Source organism: Camelina sativa, chromosome 1 (assembly GCF_030686135.1).
Source record: "Camelina sativa cultivar CO46 ecotype springtype chromosome 1, ASM3068613v1".
Lineage (NCBI taxonomy): Eukaryota > Viridiplantae > Streptophyta > Magnoliopsida > Brassicales > Brassicaceae > Camelina > Camelina sativa.
This window is the reverse complement of record NC_141880.1, coordinates 4,729,239-4,749,611: the sequence shown is the minus strand read 5'-3', so window position 1 is coordinate 4,749,611 and position 20,373 is coordinate 4,729,239. Positions and strand designations below refer to the sequence as shown.

Here is a 20,373-nt window from a genome sequence, read left to right as displayed (position 1 = left end):
TATTACCACCAATTAACCTTTATATTCTTAATATTACAAAATATCTCCTACTACAGAGCTTAGTTTTTTAGATATGGCAATTAGACCGGTTTATATAGTTAAACCGATTTTCAACCGAAAAAATTCCATCTTTGGTAAAGTCAACGGCTCAATTCAAAGCCTCTGTTTTTTTAGTATACTGTAAATATGTGTTTTGTCATTAAACAAAGACTCAAAAAAAAAGAAAAAAGAATGGCTTCCTGGATTTTTCAAGTTGCTGCTACTGCAGCTTACGCTTGTGTTGTTGATTCAACATGCTGCATCTAGTTCTATCATCACATCTCTTCCCTTCGAGCTCGAAACAAGGATTTGTTTCTCTCCATCATCATCCTCATATATAGTAATAGTACAGTACTTAATCATAATGTTGACTCTGTATTCTGAGTTTTGGAGTTGATTTATGAAGTTATATTGGTGTTGGAGAGGCAGATGAAGATTAAATGTTCTGTTACTTTATCAAGTCTGAGACTGAGAGTAGTCCAGACAAGAATGCACCCTTTTTGTTTCGACCTGCTAAACTAGCTCACTTGAAACTCATGCACATATCTTAACCTTACCATTTGTCTTTACTAAACCGGTTTTTTAGGCAATGCTAATATCGTTGAAACAATAGTTTTGTCTTTTACCGGTTTTCTCCCATGTTCAATAATCTGCAAAGCATTTAATTACACGCCATGTTGTCCCTTCCAAGTACATTCTTGTTCAAGAGATGGATAAGTGGCCAACCTCTTTAAACACACAAATCTTAATCTTGGAATGATCTTATTGATGTTCAAGCGGAATTGTTTGGTTTGATTCGTTTTTATCTGAAATAAATGTTACATGTTACACTATCTATCAGAAGACAACAGAGAGATCCCTGATTTAAACGTGATGCGAACGTGACTAGTGTACTTTGATTAAAGAATGCACCCTTTTGTCTCCACCTGCTAAAGAAGCTCATTTAAGGCTCACTCATTACTCATACACAGATAACAGATTGTTAACCTTAACAATAGTTTAAACAAGTTGACCAAAATTGTTTTATCTTTGATCTGTTTCTCCCATGTGCAAACTGCAAAGCACATTATACTCGAATTTGTCCCTTCCACGTGCATTGTCACGTGCCCAACTTTTCATCTCAAAAACCTAGTTTTCTATTCTTTAACCTGTTGCAGACGGAACAATAACAAAGACCAAAACAGATGTTTGTTTGGGTCAACAACGTCTCTGTTTCTTCGAGTATAAAGATGTTTTTGTCATAAAACTCCAAAAAAAAAAAAAAAAAAAAGATGGGTTCTTGGATAACCAAGTTGCTGCTGCTGCAACTTGTTCTTCTGTTGACTAAGCATGCTGATTCAAGTTCTATCGTCAGATATCTTCCTGGTTTTGATGGCCCTCTTCCCTTCGAGCTCGAAACTGGGTATGTTCCTCTTCATAATGTAGCCTTATAATAATTAATGTATGACTCTGTATTCTAAGCTTTGGAGTTAAATGATTAAGGTACATTGGTGTTGGAGAGGCAGAGGAAGATCAAATGTTCTACTACTTCATCAAATCTGAGAGAAATCCAGAACAAGATCCTCTTCTTCTCTGGTTAAGTGGAGGACCTGGTTGCTCTTCTTTCACTGGTCTTATTTATGAGAATGGTAATAAATCTTCTTTAGCGCATTCTTATCAGTCTCTGCAGAATGATTCAGTGACTTGTTTGAATTGGAAAACAAAAATCAGGGCCCCTTGGTTTCAAGGTTGAGGCCTACAATGGAAGTGTCCCCACGTTGGTCTCTACTACGTATTCATGGACAATGGTTAGACACTAGTTGTATTCATGATTATATATAAAGTCAATGAAACTCTTCTTCATCTTCAAGTTTTGTGATCTTTTCTTCGTTCCAGTTTGCGAATATAATCTATTTGGATCAGCCTGTTGGGACTGGTTTCTCCTACTCAACAAATCCAGTAGCTGATATACCAAGTGACACAAGATCAGCTAAGAGGGTCGATGAGTTTCTTCGTAAAGTAATGGGAAAACTCAAATATTAATTTACTAGAAAGCATTTATCATTACTCTTTAGACATTTTTAGAGTTTGTTGTGCAGTGGCTAGCCAAGCATCCTGAGTATCTCACCAATCCTTTCTATGCCGGCGGAAATTCTTATTCTGGTAAGATGATTCCGGTCATCGTTCAAGAAATCTCAAATGGTAAGTTCTTATAACTTCAGTCCTTATGCATGCAAGCCCTTTTCTAATTTGACTCCAGTTTCTTGATCATTTATTTCATCAATTTATCACAGGAAATTGTATATGCTGCAAACCTCAAATAAGGCTTCAGGTTCATCAGTATTTTCCATTATATCTATATACCTTCTGGATAATTTTAAGAATGAAGATTTTTTTTGTTTGCCCCTCCAACAACAGGGCTATGTGATCGGAAGCCCGGTAACAGACTCTGATCTTGATATTAACTCTCGCATTCAATTTGCTCATAGAATGACACTCATCTCTGATGAACTATATGAGGTACAGTTACACAATTATCTAGGATGCTTTCGTCTTTTGTCACAATAGAGACGTAGTTAGCAAACTCTTACTTTGTAGTCTCTGAAGAAAAGCTGTAGAGGAAACTATGTTGTTGTAGATCCTCTTAACACAGAATGCTTGGAACACATTGAAGACTATGACAAGGTACACAATCTGGAATTTAGTTGGCGCAAATGGTGAAAAAATATAATCACTAACTTAGAATTTGTGGTTATTTACAGTGTGTTTCTGGAATATATGAAAACCTTATTCTAGCACCAAAATGTGACCTTACATCTCCTGATTGCCATGTAAGCCTTCTTGGTATCTTTGGACTAGCCACTAAACAACCAACTAGTTAGAGAAGAATATTGACAAGGTTTTTTTGGCAGTCGTATCGTTCTATGCTATCTGAATACTGGGCCAATAACGAGACCGTACGCAGAGCACTCAATGTTGTGGAGGTATATATGACTAGTTTATCATAAGATCAATGATAAAATATGATGATCAAACTCTTATGAGGATTTTTGATTGCAGGGAACTACAGGTAAATGGGAACGATGTAAATGGAGTTTGCAAAACAATAAAGACATAAAAAGCAGCGTACCATACCATAAGCAGAACAGCATTGAAGGTTATCGATCTCTCATCTTCAGGTCAGTACAAAAATAACTACTTTCGTTACTAGCTTGTGCTTTCGTTAGTTGTCTATATAAGTTTTTTTCTGGGTTGCATGGTGTGTCTGGTGAATAGTGGAGATCACGACATGCTAACACCTTATGTTGGAACTCATGACTGGATAAAGTCTCTCAACTATTCCGTTATTGACAAATGGAGGCCATGGATGATACTCGATCAAGTTGCTGGGTAAGTATACCATATCAATTTTTCTTTCTTCATTTGTATAAGAATAATGTTCGTCCAACCTTTTTTAATTTGCAGATACACAACGACGTATGCTAACAAGATGACATTTGCAACTGTGAAAGTAACTCTTACATCCACATTTTTTGTCGACATATAAATGCAAATCTTCTTTACATCACATTTTTAAAAATCGGTTTGTTGGTTTGGTTTATTATAGGGAGGCGGGCACACGTTAGATTATAAACCAGAGGAGAATTCAATTTTGTTCAAGAGGTGGATAAGTGACCAACCTCTTTAAAACACACAAACTTGACCCTTGGAGTGGTCTTGTCATGGTGTTGAAACCGAAAGTGTTTGGTTTGATTTGATATATCATCTGAAATATATTTTAGGTGGGGAAAGACTATTTATCAGAAAACAAAGATGTTGACTATTTTCTGCCTACGTAATTATTACTAGTTTGCTTTTCTCTAGTATTTTGAATAAAAGAATGCACCCTTTTTTTTGTTTCTAGTACCTGCTAAAGTATTATGCTCACTTGAAACTCATGAAGTCATGAAATTTTATAAAATCTTGAAATACCTTCACAACTGCTATAGTTCCTCAGACAAAAAAAATCTTGATATCGACTTCTGTTGATTCTTCCGTAATTAGAACATGTATGAGAGAGAACGAACCCAATAAAAGTTGGGAGAAAATGACAAAAGTAATACAATTTTGTAACGGCCCATAAAGCCCAACAAAGGTGTTGTCTTCTTCTATTGAAGAGTAACAACACACCCCCAGCCGAGATTGCGCTTGAAAGGCCCAGCAGCGCAAGTTGTGAAATTTGGGGGAAAGTTGAGTGGTTTGATCATGTGCTTACCCTTACACCCAGTGCATTTGATGAATTCACCAGTATTATTGCTGCTACTGTTTGATGGATGTGTCAGTGAGTGGGAGATGGAATTGAGTCAGTGAGTGGAGTAAGGAGGCTCACCTGTAACGAAGTATTATTGTGCTTTGATTTGTTTATTTACATCAGTTCGTTTTCGTTGTTGTTGTTATGGTTCCTAGTTTTTATATTAAGATCACTTTCTGTTGTACCCTTATTTAAAAGAGAGCAGTGTAATGTATAAGAATCATCTTTGAGCTCTAAGGCAAAAGCATAGTTCTCGTTTTTTTCCGAATAAATGAAGCAGGAGATCAAAAATTAAGTTTCTTTTTTATTTACACCGTATCATCATCATCTTTAGCATGCGAGGATGTTGTGAATGAGTTGGGTTGTTTCCAATACTAATCAATTCTTTACAATAAGTTCAGTTTTCTTCTTCTAACACACATGCATATATTAAACACAACATCCTCCCCAACCTCTGTAACAGCCTCTCAGCAGTTCTACCCCAAAAACCAAACAATTTATGTATATGGATTGGAGACTTTAGGATCGACCACAAGACATATCTCCTCCTGTAGATGGTTATCCTTGCAACATATTGATATGGTGGTTTGTATAGAATTTAACTTTGTGTTTTGAGGCCAAGTAAAAAGACAAGTTACATGATTCTCAAAACACTCAGAATTCTGATAAAACATTCGAAAACACTTACTACAGTTCAACAATTACGGATATGACTTCCAAAAGAGCTGAAGTGATAAATTCATGATTCTGTCTTGATTATGAAAGAAGAGATAAATCTACACAAATTCTACAAAGTTCACTTTCTGGTCTCCTACCGTTTTCTTTTCTTCCCCGAAGAGCTCTTCTCTGGTTGTGACTTTGCACGCACAGTGCAACTCCATAGAGCTCTTTCGATATCTGAAGGCCCATCCCACTCTCCCTTCAACTTTAATTCCTACAACAATCCATCCAATAATCTGATTTTTAAGGCAACACAACTAGTCCAAATTTAAAACTGCTACCTCTTAACATTCCCAAAAATATTAAAAAGACTTCAAAGCTCAGATGTTTTCTACCACAGTATCAGAGTGAAAGAAATTAAAGAGTAAGCAAGACTCTGTGGAAATTAAGTTTCAAAGTGTCATCCTAGTATGGACAGAGCTTAGAACACATTATAAGTTCACTTGTACTCTAGAGAGACTTAACGAACTAACTAACCTTTGATTTATCATGTAGCTTGGTTACAAACAACAAGTATTGCTTCAAAGAGTAATCCTTTGAGCTACCAAGAGCCACCTCCATTGCCTTTCCTTCCACATTAGAGTTCACCCAAAAATAAAACTTAAAAAAAAACAGAGGAAAAGTGAAAAAGAATCCAAAATTCTTGATTTCTCAGAGATTGAAAGAGAGATGTACCTCGTCGGACATAAATGGTGCAATGTCAGGGGCGTAAGCAGCAAGAACAGCGGAGGCGGTGGCGGGACCAACGCCCTTAAGCACCGTGAGCTCTTTCACAGCCTTGGAGATGTCAGGGAGCGATTTGAAAGCTTTCTCAGAAGCAGATTTCACCACTGAATCGTCCAGAGACGACACAAAATCCAGCAGACGCGGCCTTGGAAAGAAGATTAATTACCATCATCAAAAGGGTAAAACTCAATCTCGTAAGAGAGAAGAGAGAAGAGAGAGAGAGAAAGTACCGCCATTTGCCGCGAGAGAGCTTCCATTTCATGAGTTGAGAAAGCTCGGAGGTGGTGAGGTAAGGGTTAGGGTCTCGGTCGTGAAGAAGACAAGGGAGTTCGTTGCGGTAGAATTGGTCGAGAGAGACGAGTTCTGGTTTGTTCAGTGACTCGATTCGGGACTCGTAAGAAGACAGAGCCTCCTTCCAAATTCCAACATCGGAACACTTGAAGTCTAGTTCTACTACTTCCATCGCGTCTCCAATATATTTTTTTTTGAGTACAGTGAACCCTAATTTGAGTATTGTTGCATCCTCTCTTTCATTCAACTGCATCCAAAAAAAAAAGAAAGAAACTCTTTTTTCGAAACGACAAAGCCACGTGGCAGATGGTGCATTATAAAAAAAAAACCTTTTATGGAGTTGAAGTGTTTACACACTTTTGTATTTATTGCTCTTTCTAATATTTTAGACGAATAGATTTGGGTCGAGATCGAGACGAACAATGTCCTGTCCATGTTGTATGTTGTATGTTGCTTGCCATAGATTTTGTCATCTTTTTTTTTTTTCAGGTGCTTTTGTCTGATTTTCGACTTACAGGTAAAAATGTACAATGTGTAAACAACAAAGAACTAGACTTTATGTCTTTATCATTTAGTAGTTTACTCTTGTAACTAATTTTGCATGCCCTCCATATATTGTGCTGTGGATCCTGGTAACTCCACGCGGCTCATTTTCTTCTTATGAGAGAATATGACTTTTGTCTCTCTATCAAAGTTTTGTTTATGGCGCCAACTTAACGGTACCAAACAAATCATTTGGCATTAGTTTGACCTTTGCTTTCTTCTCAAGAAAAATTCATCTTTCTTTCTTTTAAGCTTCAAATTGTTTAACATTTGGCATTTATGGTGAAACAGTGGTGATCACGATATGTTAGTATACCTTTCCTTACAACTCAAGCATAGATCAGATCTCTCAACTATTCCATTATTGATGATTGGAGGCGGCCATGGATGATTTCACAATCAGTTTGATGGTTATTATACATACTACTTTTCTCTTGTTTGTCTAATTTAATTAATACGCATTTTCGTTTGTTAAGAATGTGCATTCTACCACGGATATAAAAATTTAATGACACAACAACGACATTGACGCAATCAATCCATTGTTCTCTTTATGAGATTGACTTTCTTTTCTTCTTTTTGGTAGATACGCAAGGATATATGCGAATAAGATGATGACATTTGTAACACAATTAAAGCAGGTACAGTATATGAAAAGCGGACACACGAAGGAGTATATAAACCAGTGGAGAGCTCGGTAAAGCATTTTCAGGAGGTGGATAAGTGGTCAACCTCTATAACAAACCATTTACTGATTTTTCACCAAAATCAGTTTATGTGTATGATGACTTCAATTGAGCACAATAAATCAAGACTTCTTTTTTTCTAATTTTCTTCCTATAGCTGACAACCTTTCGGAAATCTCTGGTATGGTGATTAATTTGGATGTAAAATGTATCTTTCAATTTAGCCAAAAAAAAAAGAGAACAACTTAAATGATTATTATCTAAGTTCAGAATTAAAGACAGTTGCGGACGTTGATCATGAAATGAATGTAGGGATGAGATCGATAAACCCAAGTGATAAATCTGTTTGTGTTAATATTTAAAATATGTCGTTCACAAGTTATTCGAAAGTATATTATTTTCTCTTCTCGTTTAAATTTGTCACATCTAAACAAAATGATTTTGACCTAGTAAATAACTTTACATTGATTATACCATGCGACCTTCAAATTAGTAAATTTCTTTCGTGCGTGATTACACAATTTCAGTTATCCGGTAAACGAATATCATAATTTTTAGTTTTTTTTTTTTGGTAGTATCATAATTTTTAGTTGAAAGACAGTATTATTCATCATGTATACAGTTAATTCGCCAAATAATACATCATGTATCATGTGAATTCATAAAGTAACATAATTTCTGAAAAATGTAAATAAAATATACGTAATTCAAAAGTAAAAACTACATTCTCATTTATCAAACCTTTTGCCATTTATTATAGTCATGCTCAAACATAAAAACATTATCCTTAAAAAAGAACTTGGGAACCTGACGGCAAAAAAACCCAATAAATATGAATTGGGGAAGTTAGTAATTTTTTTTTTTTCAAATCAATTTATCTTGTGAGCGTTTCCAACTTTTGGTAACGTTTTCAATTCCATAGCCGACCGACACTCTATTAAAAAAAATGAAAATACTTTTGCCAACTAATAATATATTAGTATTTTCTCTAAAACATTATAAAAAAAAATACCATAGGGGGAAAAAAGAAGAAAGAAAAAAAAGTAAATTCTGTGCCGAGAAAGACGTGACGTTGGATTCTTGTTAAGGTGGGCGATTTCAACATCCCCTCCTCCTCCTCCGCCCTCGGCTTCTCAGTTCTCACCATTGATTGATTTTGTTATTACTACTAGGGGACTTCAGGACTTGCGTTTGATCGTCTTCTCTTTCTTGACATCCCAAGATTTTTTTTTTTTTTTTGATGGGTTGTCTTTGTCCCTTTTAGCTGTTCTCTTCAAGCTGAAAATTTTGTGTTAGCTTTTGTGGCTTCTTTGGGAGTTTTTTTTTTTTGGTTGTTGAAGATTTCATGCAAATGGAGGCTAATGGAGACTGCGAAGAGGAACATAAGTTCACTCTCGACAACTATCATGTCTTGGAGCAGGTTAGGAGAGGCAAGTCATCTTCCGATTTCGTGGTTCTTCATGAAATTGAAGACAAAATGTAAGATTCTTAACCCCCCGCGATTGTCTTAATTTCAAGTTGGTTATTTCTAATTAGGGTTTTTAAGAGACGAACGATTTTACTGTATCTAGTGCAAGGTTTTGGGTTTTTTTTTTTTTGGTCTCTATAATAATGAGTTTTGGTTGTGTAGATTAATTTCTACCTGAAAAATTCATAATTTTGTTTGTATTCTGTTTTGATCTAAAAAGCTGTTTGTGGTATATGTTGGTTTTTAGTTCATGTCTTTCTTTATGGTTCTTGGTATCGATTAGGTATGCAATGAAGAAGATCTGCCTTGCTAAATACACTGACAAGTTAAAGCAAACCGCTTGCCAAGAGGTAACCTAAAATCAATGATCTTTAAATTCAGAAGACAAATATTACCACTTTATTTGCATTCAGGGTTTTGGATTTGTTCAACCACCTAATTGATTGATTTTGGCATTTAACTTTCCAGTTCGTGTATGTTATTCCATTAAATCTCAGGTCAATGTTTTAAATTCATCAACTTCTCTTATTTGTGTTGCAGATGAAATTGCTCTCAAGTTTAAAGAATCCTTATATCGTGCAGTATGAAGATTCTTGGATTGACAAGGTATAAAAGTTGGACATCAATAAATGTGTTCTGTTTATGAACAAAGTTATAATGATTTTCATCAGTTTTAACAGATTCTTTGCAAATTTCACAGGACAATAACGCCTGCATTTTTACTGCTTTCTGTGAGGGAGGGAACATGTGAGTTAAATCCCTTGGAATCTTTATTTACCATTTATTATCTTTCTCTACTGCCTAAAGCTAAATCCATGTTGTGGATTACTTAATCAGGCAACTACTCTTTTTTCCAAATCAGGGCTAATGCTATTAAGAAAGCGAGAGGAAAGTTATTTCCAGAGGAAGTAATCTCTCTATTTCAGTTTATTCTTTTGTTCTCTACACAAACGATGTGCGGTTACTGTCTGTCTTGCTGACTCATAACGAATTTGCATGTGATTCTACAGAGAATCTTTAAATGGTTGGCACAATTGTTACTGGCTGTTAACTATTTGCACTCAAACCGTGTAGTTCACATGGATCTAACGGTATATATAAAATCATACTTCATTACTTTTGTTGGTGTGTGATTCCTTTCTGTACTATTTCGTGAAGAATGGCTCTTTGATTTTTGATTATCTTTGCAGTGCTCAAATATCTTCCTTCCGAAAGATGATCACGTTCAGCTTGGTAAGATAAATGAGAAGACTGAATCTACTCTTCAATCAAAACTATAAATTTGTCTTTTTATGATCCAGTTAGCTTTAATCTCTCTACTCATGGCACAGGTAATTATGGTCTGGCGAAACTTATAAATCCAGAAAAGCCAGTTTCCATGGTGTGTTATTTACAAATTTTTGTTTTCTATATATAGTATCTCTCTGCACCCATTTGTACATTTAGTTATTATCTAATTACTTCTATTTAGAATATCTCATCCATAGTACCTTTTCATAGGTTTCGGGTATTCCTAACAGCATGTGCCCTGAGGTATTAGAAGATCAACCCTATGGATACAAATCTGACATATGGTCGCTGGGTAAGTTAAGCTTTCAATATGTGAACTTCTTTAAGTCATTAAAAGGAATCACATTTATGCTGCTTTGTTCAGGTTGTTGTATGTATGAAATTACAGCACACCAGCCTGCGTTTAAAGCTCCGGTGGGCCTATCTTTCTTATCTCTCTTTTTTTTTTTTTTTTTTGTGATTCAATGTGTTCATGACTTTTCTGAAACTAAACTTGTGTGGAAAATATACAGGATATGGCTGCACTTACCAACAAAATAAACAGATCCCTTATGTCTCCTCTTCCAATTGTCTACTCCTCTACCTTGTAAGTTTCTTCTTCATTTAAGAAACATGATTCACTTCAATCCTATGCAAACAGCATGAAACGAGTCACAACTATTTCATATTACAGGAAACAAATGATAAAGCTTATGCTTAGGAAGAAACCAGAGTATCGCCCAACAGTAAGTTTATGCACATATATCATTATTGATTGTGCGCAATATTCAATATTTGGCTAATTTCATGTAATAACTATCCTGCAGGCCTGTGAACTGTTAAGGAACCCATGTCTACAACCGTACCTTCTTCAATGCCAAAACCTGTCGCCTATTTATCTTCCTGTCTTCCCGATTAAGTCAGTAAGCCCAAAAGATAAAGCAAGAAGAAACTCATTGCCTGGGAAGTTTGGGAAGGAAAGAGATTCCAGAGAGAAGAGCGAGGTCTCCCGCAGTTTGGAAAATCTATACCCGTTCTGGACGAATGCAGAGACTGGATCTAGCAGCTCATCACAACCAGCATCATCCGCAAATGGTGCAGAAGATAAACTTGTTACAAAAAGAATCGATCCAAGCTGTGACACATTGACGGTTTCTGAGTCTACTAGCCATAAGTCGGATGAGGGATTAGTCGATCCTGAGATTGCAATTTACTCTACAGAAAAGCAAACCGAAGAAAATGCTGTGTCAAAAGAAACTGAAAATATGTTCTCTGAGGAATCTCAGTTACTTGATGTTGATGTTGGGGTTGTGAGTGCACAAGAAGTAATATGTCCCCCTCCAAGAGCCATCGAAGAAGCTGAAACTCAGGAAGCAGTACCTGAGCCAAAGGAACAGCGAACTGTGTCCATTTCATCTACTGAACTTCCAATAGAAAAAGAGTCTGGAAGCCTGAAGGGCGATGAAGCAAAGATGGTGAAACTAACAGCGAGTGAAATGTCATCAGTACTAAGTAAGCTCACAAAACTGGGTCTGCCGCAAAGTAAAGAAAGGGCAGATGCATTAGAGTGTTTATTGGAGAAATGTGCAGGGCTTGTAAAGCAAGAGAAATATGAAGAACTTGCTGGTTTGCTTACACCATTTGGGGAAGATGGTGTCTCGGCTAGGGACACTGCAATTTGGTTCGCAAAGACACTCTTGTCTTCAGACAAACTCAACTAAGCAACCTGAGTTTGAGTTTGAGAAATGTTCCCTTTTTTGTATTTGTCAAATATGTATAAATGCCTTCTTTTTCATCAGTTTTCAATCTAGTTTGTGAACAATCAATTTATTTGTTGTCCTATGTAATATTTTACTCGAACTAAGTTCAAGATTTATATGTGAGCTAGTTTTCTCATACTATTACATATTTGCTCTCTTTAAGCTACTTTCATCTCCACTGGTATCGCTGTTTCCTCTTCCCTTCACGTTCCTGCGTTCACCGGAATATCTTCTCAATCGAATCAACCTCTTTCTGTTTCTCCTCTAGTGCTCTGTTCAAGTGTTGCAGCTTCCTTTCTGCTTCCTCGTTAAGTTTACGCAACATAATCATATTGCTCTTTTCCAAGTTAATCTTTCTCTTTTCCCATTCCAGTTCCACGCAACGCTTTGTCAACCGCATACTCACCCATCGAAGCTCTCCTTCTTTCTGTGCAAGATCTCTGGTACAATCTCTCAGCTTCTTCTCCACCGACTTATGTTTCTTCAAGATCTCCTCGTACTTATCCTGTTGCTCCTCCGACATCTCCTCGTAGCTCTTCTCTTTGAAATGTACAACGTCGCGTTTCATCTCATGCTTCTGCAACGCATCCACTTGCTCTCTTGTCCACTTTAGTTCAATCTTACGATCATGGTTCAGTTTCTGAAGCTGTAAACGTTTCTTTTCCTCAGTTTCGATCTCTCTCTTTAGCTTATCCAGTTTCTTCTGGTTTTCTTCAACAAGTCTTCTGAATCCATCAGCTGATGCAATCTCCCGAGCACTTTTCTCCAGAAGTTTTGCCTTTGACTTCAACACATGTGACCACTTCTCCAGATTTTCCTCCTTTGAGTCAATCTCTTGTGACCTCTTCACAAGATCCGATTCAATTGAAGCAAAATGAGTTTCAAGATCTCTCCATGATTGCGTGAAGGACAATATATCAGAGGCTTGAGACTTGGCCTTCAGCAATGATTTACGAAGACGCTCTTTCTTCAACTTGGTGACTCTTAACTTTTTATTCTCTTCCATTTGCACACACTTTCTTCAACGCCAAGCTTTCTACTTCAAGAAATAAACAGAGAATGAGCCACAAGGAACCAAATTTTAAAAAATCAAAACCTAAGAGACAACATGACAATCGTTCACATTGACGTACGCAAAAGTGGCAAGCGACTCAAGAACTCGAAATAAGAGGTTGATTCGAATAAACAATGACCAAGAAATGGAATAACACAGTAATGGCGGAATTAAGACACGATATCAAACATTGATCATCATCGACAGAGAAGATAGAGTCATAGAGAAGAGCAATACAGAAAGAAACCTTGGAAGTGCGAACTCTCTCTGCTTGACCTTCTTTTTGGCTACTGAGGGATGAGTGAGGATGGATACAAAAACTTATGAATTCATTCTCAGCTTGAAAGCCTATTTATACCCTTTAAAATTTTTTTTTGTCAACTTCATAATTAGTAATTCAACTCACCATTTTTAGGCTAATTCAACATTTTTTATGGTAGGTATGTAAATGAACTTTTTTTTTATAGTAGGTAAGGTATATATTACCTTGGCATTACAAGGTCTTTTATAGTAAAGTCAACATACTTGCGCGGTATATTATTAATGAATGCATTCCCTTAAAAAGTTTTATGTAACTATAGTAATAACTTTATTTTACATATTTCAAAATTATTGTAAGGTTATGAACATATAAAAATGATATATGCATAGCAGGCATAGCATATAAATATATAATAAAATTCTAGAGTTTCATATATATATATATATGGCATTGCCTCTGATGTATTAATCTCTAATATTTAATTTAGAACAAACATCATGTAAAACATACTTGCGCGGTATGTATACGATGTATTCTGGTTTCGATTAGGTAAGTGAACAGCGCCTATTTGCTGGTTTAAGTGGCCTAATCGTTGTGAGTTAAAAGAAAGATGCACCCACTGACCCCCGGCCAAGTATGGAAAGTGTAGCCTCCCTTGTATCTTGACATGATCTTTTGGCTTGGATTGAATAGTTTGACCTTAACGTATCTAGTAGTTGATTTTGAGTCTCTAGTTAATTTAGAGTCTAGTAGTCTCCTGATCGATGTAGCCTTATTCCCAACCATTCCCCAATCCTCATTCTTGATAAATGATTTCATGAATCCAATTATGAGACTAAACATTATATTGTGCAAAAAACTAGTGAAACAATCCATGTCAAAAGATTTGTGAGGAATTTTCCAGTAAAAGTACATTATATAAAGCTACATCATGAATCCCTAATTGGCTAATTCTAAGCAGGGATGTAAAACCCGTCTCACAATTTTCTCAAACACACTCAGCAAATAAATGGGGAGTGGTTAAAGCAGAGCGCATAAATCAAAACAAATGAAGCAGATCATCGTCCTCCGTGAAGCTATAGACCGCCGAGAGAGTAAGCCTGCAAATAAAAAAATTATGAACTCATTGTAGGAACTCATAGTAAAAGAGCCAAAATGAGAGTAGATTTAAATATTGGAGAGCCAAAGTTGTAGTGTTTTCTACCTAAAGACAACCATGATGAAGAGAAGGATGTAGAAGCCGAGCTTGGTAAACCGGAACTTCTTTTCAAAGCTAATAGCACGGAACACTTCAGTGACATCAATGAGATAACGCCGCTCATTGTATCTAAAAACAACGGAACCAGGTGGTTAATTAGTTTCCAGGCATGTAAAAATCAAGAAAGAATCAATAGCAAATATGGATGGATAGAGAGAGAGATGCTTACAACATAGCGTGATAGACTGTTACAGGGAGTGCGACGAGAAAAAAGACCCAATGCCATGTGAAGAGGAAGAGAAGGCAGAGTGACCCTTGGAGGATAAACTCAGGAATTACCAAGCGGTTGATACGGGTACTTGTTTCAAAAGGGTTCAGGTAATCAGCTTCTAAATCCGTTAAACAGATAACCTACACACAAAAAAAGAACCACACTAACATCAGTTACAAAAATTGAATAGTAAAAGGGGATCTCAATGCGTTGTTCATTATCAGAAAAGGCAGTTAGTTTTAAGTAAACACTATTGGTATTACTAGTATCTAACCTCATTGAATCACATGTACTCAGCTATCACATCGCAATCAAAACTAATGACTATAATAACTCGCAATAAAAGAAGAGCTTTACACTAAATCTGTTACCATTGACGAAGTTTCATCTCACATACTACTGTAGTCAGACATTGCAGACAAATCCAAATCAGAAATAAGAGCAACTTTTTTGAGTTAGTAGCAAAAGAACGAACAATGAAACCTCTCCTCTATGGACCCAAAAAGTTCTAAATTGCGGGTACGAGATCAAAATTGTGCCATTCCTAATTTTGTTTTTCTTCTGATCGGGTTTAACTACGCCCAGCAAAAAGCTAAGTTGCTCGGGTTTAAAAAAAAAAAAAAGAAGTAGAGAATTCCGACACTAAGGATTTGAACAGTAAGGAAATCCGAGAGGACAGATCTCGAATTTAAGAATCTCAAACTAATTAATGGATTGAAAGTAAAGGAGGGGACAAAACAAAAGTAATAGATTTACCTGATAGAAGACGGAAGCGACGAGAGCCAAGCTGACGAAGAAGGAGATTATCCATAAAAGCAAATCCCAAGCCATCTCTATATATTTTGGTTTCCTTCCAAAGAATCTCACAGAGACCAGACTAAAATTTTATTATCAGAGACAGAGACTAATAAATACTTTAAACCCTTTTTGGAAATCTGAACTCTTTCTTCTGAATCCTACCTAGTTTGTACTTTACTTGTAACTTCTGAACTATATTTTGGTTTCCTTTTGTTTTTAGGTTCTAACTTTCTTTTTTACCAATATTTCCCTTCTTTTTCTTTTGTTATTTTCCTTCTTTTTAGTATATTTCGTTGATTTGCTAGATTTTTAAAAAAGATATATATTTAAGCAATACATAATTTGTGATTTCAAGAGATTTCTTATTTTAAGAGTTGCCTACTCAGCCTTTTTTTTAAAATCTACAATTAAGTACAAATATATATTGATAATATATAATATTACATTTCATCATTATCAACATTTAAAAGAAGAAACAATTATAGATTTTTTTTCAATTTTAACGTTTTCATTTGGCTTGAAACAATGAAACTTACGTTACTATGCAATGTTACTTATCATAGAATTAAATTTTTTAGTTTTTCTTAGTTTGTAAGAACGAAGACATGATATATGGGTAAAATCAGCTTTTATTACTACTCTCAAATATCAGCTGTCTTAGTTTGAAAGAAGGAAGGCAACATCACAATCAGCTTTTTAGTCTAAAAATCTGTGAAAATGCATGATGAATGCATGATGAAAATCTGTGAAGGCATACTCAACTCTACCTATGTATGATGAATGCAAGTTGCAAAAGAGGAGAGAGTAGAATTTACGATACAGATTTCACAAACACTGTTTACACAAGTATTATAACCTTAAGATCCAATTTCCGCTAATCTTGGTTTCCATCACAAACACAAAACCGACAGAGGCTAGAGATCAAAAATTACAACATAAATCCTACTTTTTCCTTGACTTCTTCGATGATCTCCGGCTTTCAACTTTTCTCTGTGCAGCTTCGAACTCTTCTTCGTTTGGCTCACTGTCCGCACTGGTACCATACCTAGATACAAGTGACGAGAACATTGTATCAAACTTCTCTTTCCTCTCATCTCTTCGCTGGGATATCATAGCGTATAAATCTTTATCTGCACCCTTTGCTGGTCTGGAAAGTATGGAAATTTTAGAACAGGTTACAACAAAGTTAACTTCAGAGGGAAATATTATTGGATTAAAGGTATACATATGAGAAGCTTACTTCCGTCTCATCTTCTGAGGATTCGTGGGAGGTTCCATTTCTGAAATTTCTTTTGCCCATTTCTTGTAAGCTTTTGTTGATTTCACTTCTCCTGGATAAAAAAGGAAACAATCGTTTCATAATGTGCAAACAAATCAGAACTTGAATGCGTTCTGTACACAGAATTATGGCAAGATAGAGACATAGAAGCCTACCCGCTGCAATGGCCTCATCAATCATATATTTGAATCGGTGTGAATCAAGCTTGGTGTTTGAGCAAAGCATTGAGCAGAAAAGCCTGCAAGAGATATAGTGCCCATAATGGCCTATATAAACTTTCAATTCACAAACTTAACAATAATGAAAACAAGGGGAGGATAGTATATACCTGCTCATTTTACCCTTGAACTTCTTATACAGCTCAATCAAATCATTCTTCTCGGATTCAGAACCCCTGTAGTTGGCCTCAAACTCTTCAATATCTTCTTCGGTGACCTATACAACACAATTGTCACAAGAATTAGTATGTTAAGGAAACAGAAAAACCACTTGTGTGCAAGGTCCAAAAAGGAACTAAGTGTGTATGGTGTTCACTACCTTCTTGTACATGGCCTTGAAAAAGTCCCTCAAGTTGTCAACCACGTCTCCCGAAAGATCCTAATAATAAGATGGCAAAACCAGTTTGTAAGAAAACCCTAGCAGTATTCTTACTTAAAGTTAAAAGCTTTCTTTCACCAAATTCATTAGAACAGAAGCTGGAGATAGTACTAGAGACTGATACATGTGCTGTGTAAAAGTATGTAAACAATCTACAAATTACCAAGCATGTTTTAAAAATTCTGAAACTAAAATCATGAAGATAACAAGAACCAGACTTACAGCATCATCAACTGAGCCAGTTTGATCATAGACTGCTCTTTTCTCTTCATCACCAAGAATGGATATCACCTTTTGCAGCTGCTGAAATTTCTCTTTAGCCTCCTGTATGAAATCAGAAAACAAGAATTCATGTTTCCATGTAAAACTGAATTGGACCCATTGAAAAAAGTAAATTAAATTAAAACACTCAAGAGCAGACGTTTAACCTCATCGTCCTTGTTTTTATCAGGATGAAGCCTCAATGCTAACTTATGGTATGCTTTCCTGATCTCCTGTGGAGATGCTGTTGATTCCACACCAAGAGCCTACAAGGAACAAGGATTAGTTCGTTTCATTGATCTCTAATCATAGAATTAATCACCAACAAACCAAGGGGATTCTCAGAGTTTAAAACTTCGGATCATATAAACAAGTAAAGTTCGGGCTTTTACAATCCTAACAACCAACGAGACTATCACACTAAAACATTCATCAGAAGCTTAATTTGGGACAAGCCCCAAATCCAGAAATGAAAACCCTAATAAATCCTAATCGCAGACAGAAATCGAAACAAAAAGAGACAATTCGCAGAGGATAAAGAGATAACCTCGTAAAGATTTTTCTCACTGGATCTCCCATCATTCTCCATTTCCAACGTCCTTGGGCGAGAAAGCACACACTCGCTAGAGAAGCAGTCAAGTTATTAAAAAAAAAAAAAAAAAAAAAAAAGCTTCTTTAGAAGGTTTATGGCGCCAATTACCTTTTGTGTTGCCGCCTCTCTATATTAACATTCTAAAACCTAACCGAATTTGATTTTTTGGTAATAACTTCGGTTTAAAATTAGTTGGTTCTGATTTCGCCGGTTATGATTTTTACCGTACCGTGCCATTAGTTTTTTAAGCTGCGAGTTAAATAATATAGACGGCCAAGATGAAGGGTGAAGTTTGTGATCCATGGTCCCCGCATCGGCCGTTAATCCTCTCTTTTGCTTTCTCTGAATAATTTTTTTTCTCACCATTCATTGTGATCTGAGTGTCTTGTACCGAGACCCGTCGCGTTTTGATCTGTGTTTGAGAGGAGCCTTTTCGTGTTTCGTGAATTCTTGAAATTTTTCTGATTGTCACTGTTTTTCTTGTTGTTGTTGTTTTTTTTGTTAATCTATACTAGTATTTAAATAAGAGGGGAATAGATATGTCTAATTTGTATGGAGATTATAACCAAAAGATCGATTACGTATTCAAAGTGGTGTTGATCGGTGATTCCGCGGTTGGCAAAACTCAGCTGCTTGCTAGGTTTGCTAGGAATGAGTTTAGCGTCGATTCTAAAGCCACCATCGGTGTTGAATTCCAGACTAAAACGCTCGTCATTGATAACAAAACCGTCAAAGCTCAGATTTGGGATACCGCTGGCCAAGAAAGGTTTTTTTGCTTTCTTATCTTCCTTTGCTTGCACTTCCTTTTTTTTTTTCTTTTTTTGAAAATCATTCATCAAGAGTAGCATTGGCATGTATATAATATAGAAATGCATGGATACAACCCAGTTTGGTTATTGCTGGTAACATTTACAACTCATCCCATTCATTCATTAGTTTTGCCATATATGCCTTCTTCACATGTTAGCCAACAAGTTAAACATATATGAATCACAGGCTGGTTGGAATATCTTGAATTTTGTTTGTCTTCAAAGTTCTAATACAAATGATAATTATTAGTACTGTGTTTTCGAGATTGAAAATAACCAGTATGTTGCGACACAGTATTTGGAGAAGCATGTGGGTTATTGAAATATATCAGAACCAAAGATTGTTCTGTATGAACTTTACTAAAAACCAGATAGTTCCACATTTGCTTTTGTTACTCTAGCTAGGAACATGATCATCCACTTGTGTGAATTAGTTTTTCTTCTGCATGGCCAATAATGGGAAAATGGGTAACATACTATGTAATGGTCGATAATCACCCTCATGTATACTAGAGACTGATCACTCTGTCTTAAGGCTCTCTTAGACACGTATGCACATGAATCAAAACTTTGACTCTTGTTCTATTGCAGATATCGGGCGGTGACAAGCGCATACTACCGAGGTGCAGTTGGAGCAATGTTGGTCTATGACATGACAAAACGTCAATCATTCGATCACATGGCGAAATGGCTGGAAGAATTAAGAGGACATGCGGACAAGAACATAGTGATAATGCTAATCGGAAACAAATGCGATCTCGGAAGCTTAAGAGCAGTGCCAACGGAAGACGCACAAGAGTTTGCACAAAGAGAAAACTTGTTCTTCATGGAAACCTCAGCTCTTGAAGCTACAAATGTCGAAACAGCATTTTTGACAATCTTGACAGAGATATACCGTATAATAAGCAAGAAATCACTAACGGCTGATGATGATGACGCCGATGGTAATTCAAGTCTCTTGAAAGGAACTAGAATCATCATCCCTAGTGAGCAGGAGAGTGGGAAAAGAGGTGGATGTTGCGGCAAATCGTAATTCTTTTACTAGACGAAAAGAGAAACTACTGTATTTTTTTCTTGTTCTTGTTTTTTTTGGGTTCCGTTTTATGATTCGTGTTAGGCCATTTGTTCTTTGAAACGAAACAATAAGCCAAAGGTTTACTAGAGAAAAGTGTGTGGGTGAAACCAAATTCCACCTCATTGTATTACATAGCAACACTTTTGTTGGACATGGGCTGCGCCGCAATATGCCACTCGGCCCAATAAGACGAGTTCTGTGATTCCGGCCCGACGAAATTGGCTGCAAGTCATTAGTAATCCGTAAAGGGCAATCTCGGGAATTCACGATGGGAACCCTAGAAAACCCTCGGTCTAGAGTTTACTATATAAAGAAACAGTACTCACTGGAGAAAGGGGACAGACTCGCGTACAATACCCCGAGAGCAATACTTTGCGTAGAAAGACTCTTGTTATTTTCTGTATA

At 36.3% G+C, this 20,373-nt stretch overlaps 6 protein-coding genes and 1 pseudogene across 10 annotated transcripts; 3 read left to right on the top strand and 4 right to left on the bottom strand.

Moving 5' to 3' along the window:
* Positions 1 to 1,189: 1,189 nt before the first annotated feature.
* LOC104776390 (serine carboxypeptidase-like 16) lies at positions 1,190 to 3,881 on the top strand. Its single transcript, XM_010500450.3, has 14 exons — positions 1,190 to 1,441; positions 1,522 to 1,667; positions 1,750 to 1,826; positions 1,915 to 2,037; positions 2,118 to 2,220; positions 2,313 to 2,350; positions 2,437 to 2,538; positions 2,617 to 2,703; positions 2,781 to 2,849; positions 2,931 to 3,002; positions 3,079 to 3,197; positions 3,295 to 3,408; positions 3,484 to 3,529; positions 3,626 to 3,881. The coding sequence occupies exons 1-14, from the start codon at positions 1,311 to 1,313 to the stop codon at positions 3,704 to 3,706; spliced, it is 1,308 nt and encodes a 435-aa protein (XP_010498752.2). The 5' UTR covers positions 1,190 to 1,310; the 3' UTR covers positions 3,707 to 3,881.
* A 1,054-nt stretch (positions 3,882 to 4,935) lies between these two features.
* On the bottom strand, positions 4,936 to 6,345 carry LOC104776380 (uncharacterized). Of its 3 annotated transcripts, none has more exons than XM_087495516.1 (4): positions 5,986 to 6,345; positions 5,705 to 5,900; positions 5,507 to 5,629; positions 4,936 to 5,243 (listed from the first exon to the last, which is right to left on the bottom strand). In XM_087495516.1, exons 1-4 carry the CDS (start codon positions 6,297 to 6,299, stop codon positions 5,121 to 5,123), a joined length of 756 nt encoding a protein of 251 aa, XP_087351642.1. In that variant the 5' UTR covers positions 6,300 to 6,345; the 3' UTR covers positions 4,936 to 5,120. The 3 variants fall into 3 exon arrangements, with proteins under 3 accessions (XP_087351642.1, XP_087351668.1, XP_010498739.2); XM_087495542.1 differs by having other exon boundaries at positions 5,507 to 5,593; XM_010500437.3 differs by having other exon boundaries at positions 5,507 to 5,598; positions 5,986 to 6,329.
* Positions 6,346 to 8,058: 1,713 nt separating this feature from the next.
* Positions 8,059 to 11,913, top strand: LOC104776368 (serine/threonine-protein kinase Nek7). 2 transcript variants are annotated; one of them, XM_087495369.1, is made up of 13 exons: positions 8,059 to 8,754; positions 9,027 to 9,093; positions 9,284 to 9,349; positions 9,444 to 9,490; positions 9,606 to 9,651; positions 9,754 to 9,834; positions 9,934 to 9,976; positions 10,075 to 10,124; positions 10,244 to 10,325; positions 10,398 to 10,447; positions 10,546 to 10,619; positions 10,707 to 10,758; positions 10,840 to 11,913. In XM_087495369.1, the coding sequence occupies exons 1-13, from the start codon at positions 8,621 to 8,623 to the stop codon at positions 11,731 to 11,733; spliced, it is 1,686 nt and encodes a 561-aa protein (XP_087351495.1). In that variant the 5' UTR covers positions 8,059 to 8,620; the 3' UTR covers positions 11,734 to 11,913. The 2 variants fall into 2 exon arrangements, with proteins under 2 accessions (XP_087351495.1, XP_087351531.1); XM_087495405.1 differs by having other exon boundaries at positions 8,104 to 8,754; positions 9,581 to 9,651.
* Positions 11,633 to 13,137, bottom strand: LOC147949543 (uncharacterized; annotated as a pseudogene). The gene is made up of 2 exons (XR_015586855.1): positions 13,074 to 13,137; positions 11,633 to 12,808 (listed from the first exon to the last, which is right to left on the bottom strand). The product of XR_015586855.1 is annotated as an uncharacterized LOC147949543 (transcript).
* Positions 13,138 to 13,901: 764 nt separating this feature from the next.
* LOC104776350 (protein cornichon homolog 1-like) lies at positions 13,902 to 15,605 on the bottom strand. Its single transcript, XM_010500399.3, has 4 exons — positions 15,314 to 15,605; positions 14,516 to 14,697; positions 14,293 to 14,415; positions 13,902 to 14,188 (listed from the first exon to the last, which is right to left on the bottom strand). Exons 1-4 carry the CDS (start codon positions 15,386 to 15,388, stop codon positions 14,128 to 14,130), a joined length of 441 nt encoding a protein of 146 aa, XP_010498701.1. The 5' UTR covers positions 15,389 to 15,605; the 3' UTR covers positions 13,902 to 14,127.
* Positions 15,606 to 16,156: 551 nt separating this feature from the next.
* LOC104776342 (chaperone protein dnaJ 6-like) lies at positions 16,157 to 18,188 on the bottom strand. Its single transcript, XM_010500386.3, has 8 exons — positions 18,040 to 18,188; positions 17,660 to 17,758; positions 17,454 to 17,555; positions 17,172 to 17,231; positions 16,963 to 17,069; positions 16,790 to 16,872; positions 16,596 to 16,686; positions 16,157 to 16,502 (listed from the first exon to the last, which is right to left on the bottom strand). The coding sequence occupies exons 1-8, from the start codon at positions 18,079 to 18,081 to the stop codon at positions 16,298 to 16,300; spliced, it is 789 nt and encodes a 262-aa protein (XP_010498688.2). The 5' UTR covers positions 18,082 to 18,188; the 3' UTR covers positions 16,157 to 16,297.
* A 196-nt stretch (positions 18,189 to 18,384) lies between these two features.
* Positions 18,385 to 20,061, top strand: LOC104776331 (ras-related protein RABA4d). The gene is made up of 2 exons (XM_010500375.2): positions 18,385 to 18,850; positions 19,485 to 20,061. The coding sequence occupies exons 1-2, from the start codon at positions 18,624 to 18,626 to the stop codon at positions 19,924 to 19,926; spliced, it is 669 nt and encodes a 222-aa protein (XP_010498677.1). The 5' UTR covers positions 18,385 to 18,623; the 3' UTR covers positions 19,927 to 20,061.
* The last annotated feature ends 312 nt before the right edge of the window (positions 20,062 to 20,373 follow it).